General features: G+C 46.0%; 1 protein-coding gene across 1 annotated transcript; it reads right to left on the bottom strand.

Moving 5' to 3' along the window:
- Positions 1 to 5,442: 5,442 nt before the first annotated feature.
- Positions 5,443 to 9,192, bottom strand: LOC123049645 (probable metal-nicotianamine transporter YSL13). The gene is made up of 6 exons (XM_044472542.1): positions 8,367 to 9,192; positions 7,821 to 7,984; positions 7,611 to 7,708; positions 7,386 to 7,520; positions 7,064 to 7,253; positions 5,443 to 6,991 (listed from the first exon to the last, which is right to left on the bottom strand). Exons 1-6 carry the CDS (start codon positions 8,836 to 8,838, stop codon positions 5,879 to 5,881), a joined length of 2,172 nt encoding a protein of 723 aa, XP_044328477.1. The 5' UTR covers positions 8,839 to 9,192; the 3' UTR covers positions 5,443 to 5,878.
- Between the last annotated feature and the right edge of the window lie 1,361 nt (positions 9,193 to 10,553).

Here is a 10,553-nt window from a genome sequence, read left to right as displayed (position 1 = left end):
CAAGGTTGTTGTAGTTGTTTCAAACATGCTATGAACTTTCTCTTGCCTTGGTTAGTTTCATAAACATGCCATCTTGTTGTATGTATGCTTGTTTTGTCATGAATTGCTTTGTGGTGAGTGAATCAAGCTCACCAATATGCCTTCAAAATACTGTTTCTGCCATGCTCTGTTTTCTGCTGTCTGAAACCTGTTAACGAAACTTGCTATGTTTACATGGTTGCCATCTTATCTTCTGATCCTTTTTGGCACATGATCAGTAAGGGACTTTTGTTCTATGCATTTAGTAGATTCATGCCATGCCTTGTTTTGCTATGTTAAGTTCCTGTAGCATGTGTTTTGCTTGCTCTGAACATTGCTACCTGATGCTGTTTCAGTCATGTCCAGTAATTTCACCAAGTCTGTGAACCTGATATCTTTTGCACTTTAGCCATGCTTATTTGAACCTGTTATAGTGTGATCTAGCCGTAGCTCAGTGTTCATCTTTTGTCAAGCATCTCCTGTAGATTACTGCCATATGTTTTGTTGCTATGTTGGGGTGCTGTAGCATAGTTACTTGTTGCATTCTAAGTGCTATCATGTTGTTAATCGCAGAATCGTGTCATTCTTGTTTTGCTTGCCATTTGCAAACCGTGCATCCGTTTCCGGTGATCTTTATATCTATTTCGACCGAAATCATCTCATCTTTCCAGTGGCATACTTGGTTTGCTAAGTTACTGCCTTGTTCATCCTTTTGCTTCCGGAGCACGCATACGCATCGCATATCATATCTCGCATATCATTCATGTATTGCATCATGTTGTTTGTGCATTTCCCGTGATTGATTGTGGTTCCGTTGCTTGTGTTCTTCTTTTGGGTAGAGCCGGGAGACGAGTTCGTGAACGAGGAACCTGTTGAGTACGCTTACGAGGATCAAGCTTTCGACAACTCTGAGAACCTTGCAGGCAAGATGACCATACCCTCGAAATCATTTCTATCTTTGCTTTGCTAGTTGTTCGCTTTATTCTGCTATGATGCGCTACCTAACACTTGCTATATCATGCCTCCCATATTGCCATGTCAAGCCTCTAACCATCTTTTCCTAGCAAACCGTTGTTTGGCTAAGTTACCGCTTTTGCTCAGCCCTTCTTATAGCGTTGCTAGTTGCAGGTGAAGTTGAAGTTGGTTCCATGTTGGAACATGGATATTTTGGAATATCACAATATCTCTTATTTAATTAATGCATCTATATATTTGGTAAAGGGTGGAAGGCTCGGCCTTATGCCTGGTGCTTTGTTCCACTCTTGCCGCCCTAGTTTCCGTCATACCGGTATTATGTTCCTTGAGTTTGCGTTCCTTACGCGGTTGGGTGATTTATGGGACCCCCTTGATAGTTTGCCTTGAATAAAACTCCTCCAGCAAGGCCCAACCTTGGTTTTACCATTTGCCACCTAAGCCTTTTCCCTTGGGTTTTCGCGAGCCCGAGGGTCATCTTTATTTTAACCCCTCCCCCCCAGGCCAGTGCTCCTTCGAGTGTTGGTCCGAACCGAGCCGCCTTCAGGATCACTTCTTGATCACTTCTAGTTTCGCGACCGTTGTGTTGCTTCTCTTCTCGCTCTCATTTGCGTATGTTAGCCACCATATATGCTTAGTGCCTACTGCAGCTCCACCTCATTACACCATCCTTTCCTATAAGCTTAAATAGTCTTGATCTCGCGTGTGTGAGATTGTTGAGTCCTCGTGACTCACAGATTCTATCAAAACAGTTGCAGGTGCTGACGATGCCAGCGCAGGTGACGCAACCGAGCTCAAGTGGGAGTTCGACGAGGAACGTGGTCGTTACTATGTTTCTTTTCCTGATGATCAGTAGTGGAGCCTAGTTGGGACGATCGGGGATCTAGCATTTGGGGTGATCTTATTTTCATTTGGTTTTGACCGTAGTCGGTCTATGTGTGGATTTTGGATGATGTATGATTTAATTTATGTATTGTGTGAAGTGGCGATTGTAAGCCAACTCTCGTTATCCCATTCTTGTTCATTACATGGGATTGTGTGAAGATGACCCTTCTTGCGACAAAACCACAATGCGGTTATGCCTCTAAGTCATGCCTCGACACGTGGGAGCTATAGCCGCATCGTGGGCGTTACAGTTGAGGTCACCGCGGAGCCATAGTCCATTGTGGTGAAGCTTCGTGGTATCGTTGGGAGCCTCCGATTAAGTTGTGGAGATTGCCCCAACCTTGTTTGTAAAGGTTCGGTCGCCGCCTCCAAGGGCACCAATAGTGGAATCACGGCATCTCGCATTGTGTGAGGGCGTGAGGAGAATACGGTGGCCCTAGTGGCTTCTTGGGGAGCATTGTGCCTCCACACCGCTCCAACGGAGACGTACTTCCTCTCAAAGGGAAGGAACTTCGGTAACACATCCTCGTCTTCACTGGCTCCACTCTTGGTTATCTCGTGCCTTTACTTGTGCAAGCTTATTTGTGCTTTATCTCTTGCTTGCATGTGTGCTTATTGTTGTTGCATCATATAGGTTGCTCACCTAGTTGCATATCTAGACAACCTACTTTGATGCAAAGTTTAAATTGGTAAAGAAAAGCTAAAAATTGTTAGTTGCCTATTCACCCCCCTCTAGTCAACTATATCGATCCTTTCAGCCCTGAACACGCAGTACCAGCAAAGCCAGGACGACATCGTTCTAGGCGGCGGCGACGGGAATGTGAGGTGTCGGGAGGAGCGGTCGATTTTCGTGTTTTGACCCCTTTTGGAAAGTTTAACCGGATCTGACCCTACTTTGTAAAATATCGAGATCCGACCCTTTTTCTACCGTCGTTGACCTCGGCGGTAGGGTAGTACAACCTACCGCCAGGATCTCTGGCGCTAGGACTTATCGGCATCATCGCGTCCGTTTGATGTGAAAAAGACCCTACCGCCATGGCCTTTGGCTGTAGACAGTTATACCCTAGCGCTAAAGCCCTCTTGTGTCCCTGGTAGTATGTGCATGTACTGCATGCATCAGTAATAGGTCCTAGGCAAGCCGATGGTTTCATAAATTAATAGATGCATGCATGCATGTTGGCTATTTTTTTAAATAATACATTTTTAATTAATTTTTAGAAATAATACATGGTTTTGATATTTTTCAAAAAAAATACGGCCTCGTTTTCCTGGAGGACGACTGGACCTAATCATCCTCCGGGAAGATGATTAAGCTCCAGTCGTCTTTTAGGAAGATGATTAGCTCCAGTCGTCCTCCAGAAAGATGATTAGCTCCAATCGTCCTTCAGGAAGATGATTAGTGGAAAGAACTCCTCAGGCTGCATGTTAGGTGGAAGAAGCAACAACATAAGAGTGCAACTTTCCTAAGGACTACCCGAGAGCATACTTATTTATGGACCGAGGAAAGCGAAAACGAAGACGATATCTTCATGCCGAGCAGCAAGGCCAAGACACCTGCATCGTCGAAGGGCAAGAGTGAATCATCGTCGAAGGGCAACAGTGCCTCATCATCGAAGGGCAAGAGTGCCTCGTCGTCGAAGGGCAAGAGTGCTGCATCGGTGGAGGATGACGATGATGACTTCATGTATTAGTTTGTATGATGTATTATCTAAGCTAAGTCGTACCGTTTAATTTTGATGTACTTGTATCTTAATTATCTATAGAAGTGTTGTATTATCTAAGTTAAGTCGTACCGTTTAATTTCGATGTACGTGGAGGTGGTGGAGGAGGCGTAGGCCACATATACCTGTGGGGTGCCCGAACGTTACGGGGAGGAAGCTCAGACCATTCCTGGTCATACTGTGTTTCCTGTGTGGGAGGTGGTGCCGGAGTCGAATACATGTCCACCCACTCGTTGTGCTGCGACAACTAATCATCTTCCTGGAGGACGACTGGAACTAATCATCTTCCTGAAGAACGACTGGAGCTAATCATCTTCCTGGGGGACGACTGGAGCTAATCATCTTCCTGGAGGACGACTGGAACTAATCATCTTCCTGAAGAACGACTGGAGCTAATCATCTTCCTGGGGGACGACTGGAGCTAATCATCTTCCTGGAGGATGATTAGGTCCAGTCGTCCTCCGGTAAGACGAGGCCGTATTATTTTCGAAAAATATCAAAACCGTGTATTATTTCTAAAAATTAATAATAAAAGATGTATTATTTTAAAAAAATAGCTGCATGTTGCGGGCCAGCAGCAATAGTAGGTGCTAGGCGGACGCAGGGTTTCTACTCCGAGGCTCATCTGCACCCCCTCTCAAAAAAATCAAAACAGATGCTAGACAAATTCAAAAAAATTCAATTTTTTTGGGTGGTAGATAATTTGATGCGTGAGGTCCGCTCCAAATTTCAACCCATTTGGACATCTGAGCAGCTCTCGGCAAAAAAGACAAAATCGGGTCTGTAAAAATGTTTACTGTTCACGCACTGTTCTGACCCGATTTGTCTGTTTTGCCGAGAGCTACTCAGATATCCAAATGAGTTAAAATTTTAAGCGAACCTCACGCATCAAATTATCTATCACCCCAAAAAAATTAGAATTGTTTGAATTTTTGTAGTATTTATTTTGATTTTTTTTTCTAAACGGGAGCAGACGAGCCTGGGCACCAAGTTGGATTTCGGATGCTAGGCCACATACTCTCCGCTCTCTCACTCCTCATGCGATGTGATTTGTCATGCATATGCATGCAGATAGAGAGAGCACCGAAGGGGCGGAGCTGTTGCATGCGTATACTACCATTGACCATCAGCTAAAAAATCAAATGGCCCAGAGTCTATGCATGCTATCATGTTGCACTGCCTACTATCAGTGTTTTTGACGGTAGGGTTGTATTTTTCACGTTAAGTAGATGTAACGGCACAGTTAAGTCCTACCAACAAGACCCGTGATAATAGACAGTTATACCCTACCACCAAGGCCGATGATGGTAGGAAAAGGTCCCGAAATTTTACGAACCAAGGTTAGATCCCATCTGCATGGTTTAGTCGGATCTGATCGTAAGAATTTCGGAATCTGACCCTTTCAGGATCTGACCCCTTTTCCTATCGTCAAGGGTCAAAACACGAAAATCGGCCGGGAGGAGCACCACGACACAGCCGTATATGTTCGATTTTCGCGCCTTTATCTGGCCTAGACACGAAAGATTCATCTGCTGAATTTTCATCCTCGGCGTAGAATATGAGGAGTCCATACTCTCCGCTTCATCGCGTGCCATCGATCGCCTCCCAAATCAAGCAGGCGCAATGCTGATTCAGCGCTCCGGGCCGTAAGAACAGGGCTGCCATGGGCAGGCACGGGCGGAGTGCACCGTGCAGGTGGCGCCTAGGTGCAGGCTACTCGCGCTCGTCTGCTCGATGGCCGAGTCGGCGAGGTAGAGATGGCGCACGCAAGGTGTTTGACGTAATGTCCACGCCGAGACGAGTGAGATGGCACCACGAGGCAAAGAGCTGTGTGGCAGGTGTTCCACTCAGGGAACTCGTCCGAGCTGCGATGGATCCGAACTCCTCCTGAGGTACGCACGTTTGAGTAAATTTAGTACTACTGCCTACTGCCACTCTTTTCAGTTAATGTTTGTTAGTGAAATTTTGAAACTATTAGCCCGATATTTTCCAGTCTTATGTGCAGCATTTGAAGCGAATCCAGATAAAATGCCTTGCTGCAACTCCTGCCCCACTATTCATTATACACACACTAGGGAAAATCAAATCGAAAAAGATTCACAATTACCTTAAATTGCAAATGAGCAAAGAACAATACATTTGCCGTTCATCTCTTTGTGCATAGTTTTATATCTAGTTATATCAACTAGACTGGCATATTTTTCTGAATAAATGGGCAAATGCAAATTTCATACATGTCTGGCATCAGTCTGAATCTTTGATTGACAACAGTAACGAACATTCTACGATAATGTTGCGATGAAAGCATCCACCTTGGCGTTCACTCCTCTTGACAGGAACTTCATGCAGATTGGAGGTTTCACCTTGGCAAGAGCAAGCATTGACTGGGGCAAAACCCACAACCCATCACCACAAATCAAGCCGGAAGCAACTGCAGGTGCATATGTGTCTGATTTCACTTTGTCCAGCCTTTGCCAGACAAAAAGGATCACTGTCCCGATGAACATATCGATGCCGAAATATGGTCCCAGGTAGAATGGTATCGCCATCGCCATTGGGATTGGCATAAATCTCGATACCTTCTTGGGAACAAGATCTCTTATCAAGTTGACAGCGATTGCTCCAACAAAGAATATGTAGCAAAGAGTGATGCAGTTTTTGGGCAGCGATGAGAAGCCATCGACACCTAGTATTGCCATGCTGCGGAAGATGGCAGCATTTGGTGCAGGGTACTCACTTCCACTGACCCCAACGTCTTCAAAGGCCTTGTAAAAAAGCCAGAAAACACAGGGAGCAATGACGCAACCCATTGCAGTGCCTATGATTTGGCTGATGAACATTGACCTTGGTGACGCTAGTGTCAGGTATCCTGTTTTAAAGTCCTGCATCAGATCACAAGCAGTAGAAACAATGCTCATCATCACACCACAGGCAGCCAGACCGGCAAGAACACCTCCATTTGAAGCACCTGTCCATGCACCGAAAGCAAAGATTGCAAGCTTCCCATAAGTTGTAACAAGAGACCAATCAGTGAGGCCAGCTCCATAGGCATTGCAGAATGCAAGTACCGGTGCTACCATATAGGCTACCAATATTTGGTACCACTTCAGCTGAGGGAATATCTGCGGGACTGTGCCAATAGATACAGCGGCAACAGCAACGTAACCTCCATATGCAATGTACCAGGGGATTTGATCCTTTTGAAATAGTTCTTTGCGCCGCTGCTCATCATATGAGATAGCTGCAGTACTGTTACTTATTTCATCATCAGAGACAGGAAATGGACTAGCGCTGCCCGTCTTGAGTCGAGATCTTAATGAGTAGACCGTCAGAATGAGCATCTTGAGAAAGTGATAGAGGCCATCGCCAAGAATCACGGCAATGGCTATGAAGACCTGTCATACCCATCGGAATTTAGTAGGGGGGGAAAAAGGATAACTCGAGATTCAAGGAAGACTGACTCTTACCCGGTAACCTTGCATTCCACGGAGACTACTCTCAGGGAGATCGGCAGAGAACCAACTGCCTCTTTTATTGGCTATAAGAGGCCACATTATTCCCCACGAGAGGATGCCTCCCAATAGAATAGATACGTTGACAATATGTGGGCAAATCATTCCAACTCCGACATAGGTAGAAGAGAAGTCAAAGTAAAACCTTGCAAAAAATAAGTTCGATCAAGGTGAATGTTGGAATGGGTGTGCTTTGCAAATTTGAAGGAATCTTCAAAGTCAAGAGTCGAATGGAGAGATTTGATTGGAGGCGTCCTTTGCAGGGTGCAATCTTTACCTGTTGTTGAAAGCTTGCAGACCTAATGATGGGAATTTCTGGAATCCACATTCATCAGTGGCTGTGTAGAACCACTGAAAGAAACCCCATAAGAAGCTGAGAACCAAGAATTTACCCAGTTTCTTCACTTGCTTCCTGTAAAACGACGCAAACCAAATCAAAACTGGTAAACTCATTGTGCGGGCATCTGACTAGCAGAGAAATGGAAATGGTTGCAGTATTTACTCTGCAATCTTGGCACCATGGGGTGTGTGAAAGCCGTTTATGAGATAGGCAGTTGCAGTGCCACTTGGATAGGTCAGCTTGTAGTCAATGATCATAATCTGAAGTGCAGTGCTAAGTTAGTTAAACAGGCATCTGACACGCAGGTTCTGAAAATATTGGAGCATTTTTTTTCTTGAATACCGAAAATGTTGGAACATAAAATCCTTTTACCTTTCTCAATGGCACAAGACCGAAGAGCCCAATGAAGCTGACCAGGAAGAGGAAGCCAATTATCCATCCTAGATGCGGATTCTTGATATTTTGAGGGTTATTTGCCTCTGTTGTCTGCGAAGCGATTCTGCCGCTCATGGCCAATAGGTAATTACCAAAGCCCCCTGAAATAATTTTTTAGTTAATCGTGAAGTAAGGATACCCAGCTCGTGCTTTAGTAAGTTTTTACTCTTTCCTAGTATCATTCACGAATAGCTATGTTCCAGAGAATTTTGGCAAATACTTAAAAAAGGCGTCTAGGTGCAGCTGTCATGTATTCGAGAGAATTTTCGCAAATACTTAAAAAAGGCGTCTAGGTGCATTTGTCATGTATTCACCTAGAATATTTAGCAAGATTTTAAATTTGCCTGTACGAGTCTAGGTGCAGAGTTTACAATCGATCAAGTTGTATGTGCGAGCATGCCAGTAATTATTCGCAAAAAAAAAGAGAGCATGCAAGTGATTAAAAACCGAATCGATATTAAACCAGCGAATGACAAGAGTTACCGCTGTAGGGGATGCCGTAGGCGGCGACGACGCAGGTCTGGATGACGGTGTTCTCCTGGCGCGTGAAGGGCTGCTTGAGGAGCCCCATCCTCTCGATGGCCGACGTCCAGAGGCGGACGAAGAAGAAGCCGAGGAGGCCGGCGGAGACGTTGAGGGAGGGGATGACGCCGATGGTGAGGTTGAGCTTCATCACGATGATGTTGAACATGACGGCCAGGAAGAAGCTCGCCACGAAGGCGCGCACCGTGAGCTGCTCACGCCACGACGGCACGCGCTGGTCCGCGAACACGCGCTCCAGGGACGTCGGCTGGTCACCCTGAGCGACGTCGCGCTGGCGCCACTCTCCCCAGTCGCCGGGCGGCGACACGCGGTCGCCCGGCCTGGTCCGCCGCCGGATCTCGCTCGCCTCCACCATCTCCACGTCAACCACGGACGAGTCCGAGCCGGTGGTGCGCGGCACAGCGGTGGCCATGTCGCCGGTGCCTGCAACGGGCGGAGCAAGAGCGCGCACCACGGACGCTACCCTTCTGCTCTCAACAAGGTGGCCGGGCGGAGGTGCATGCCAGAGCCCGGGGTCGTTGGGTTATATGCAGGGGTGCTTCCACTTCGACGACAAGAACGGTGGGTCGGGAGGGCTCGGGCAACGATGGACCGCGTGACGGCTGGTGGTTTGACTGTGCCAATCCTGTAGGCGTTGGCATCCAGTGTATAGCTCTCACAATGGACATGCTATGACGTCCTACTCCGTAAAGGCGCTATTAGTATCGTTTTGACGGTTTGCATGCAAAGGCGCTATACCGGGGGTAAAATGGGAAGAATCGGGCGTTTCATCCTAAACGCCCGCTAATTCCAGGCAAAATATGGAAAGATATGTAATGGATTAATGGTAATTAATACAGCCCATATTATTCCAGTCTGGAAAATATCGTGAAAATTGATTTATTTATATTTTTACCTTTATTTAGAAGCATACACTCGCACGTCTCTAATTAGAGATCGGATTTGCAGAGCTTCAAGATAGATAGAAGTCACCGCATACATCTCGAAATTGACAAGAACATCGTCTCGCACCAATTTTTTTTTCTTCCTTATTGAAAGTACATCTAGCCCCTTAAGTGTGCTTTACTGTTGATGATGCGTATGATTGAAGGGAGTAACTTAACCAAGTGATTCTCAGGTGATATTCCCTCAGTCCTTAATTAATTGTCTTATATTTGTCTAGATATACGTATCTAGACACATTTTAGTGTCAGATACATATATATCTAGACAAATGTAAGACAACTAATTTGGGACAGATACTATGTCCCAACTAATGAGAAGGATGAAGGTGAGAACCCACCTCAACCACCCATTCATCTAAACCAGTATGAAAAAGGACGTGTGTTTTCTCACTGGATGCCCCGGAGCTCCAAACTCCAGTCACTCAGACCTCTCGGATCCAATTGGCATCTCCTCTAAATACCTCGGGTCTCTGAGGCCCTGACCCCTTGATCTTCAGGGGCAATTGGCATCTCCCCTTGACACCCCGTGTCTCTGTGCATATGGCCCCTGGATCTCCGGGGTACTCAATGCCACCTTTTCTGGGTGGGCCGAATTTCCGGGGTACCAAGTGGATCCACCTCTAGATGGGTTGGATCTCCGAGTATGTGCTACAAGTGAGAATAACGGTTGGATTTGTAGGGAGCTATAGAAGTCACCCTTTTTCTACCTCTACACCTAATCCTCCAAATCCGAATTGCCCCCACCGCCCTTGAAAGAGCTTACCCCCATAGATTTATTCTTTCAACCAAACTCCACCAAACTTTGAGGACTCAGAGAGGAACCCCAGATCTACACTTCCACCAAAGCAATGTGTGCCCCCTGCTTGTGCTATATCAAACTTGTTACTTATTGGAGCTTTGAGGCTCCTACGTCGTAGGAGTCATTTCGGGAAGCTTCATTCGAGAAGAGATCATTAGGGGTGTATGATCAGATAGCTCCCTAGTGAGAGTAGAGACACATTTTTTTAGAACAAAGATGCCAGAGGCATACGACTTTAAATTAATAAAGCCACAACACAACAAAGTGACAAGGTTCCAAACACCACACAAACGACATACGAAGTTCCAGGTTCCGCCTAGGGATATTACATGCAAAAGCCAACCAGAGTATGCAGGCTCATAATATACCCAAAATAAGCTGCTA

Source organism: Triticum aestivum, chromosome 2D (genome assembly GCF_018294505.1).
Source record: "Triticum aestivum cultivar Chinese Spring chromosome 2D, IWGSC CS RefSeq v2.1, whole genome shotgun sequence".
Lineage (NCBI taxonomy): Eukaryota > Viridiplantae > Streptophyta > Magnoliopsida > Poales > Poaceae > Triticum > Triticum aestivum.
This window is presented reverse-complemented; position numbering and strand designations above follow the sequence as displayed.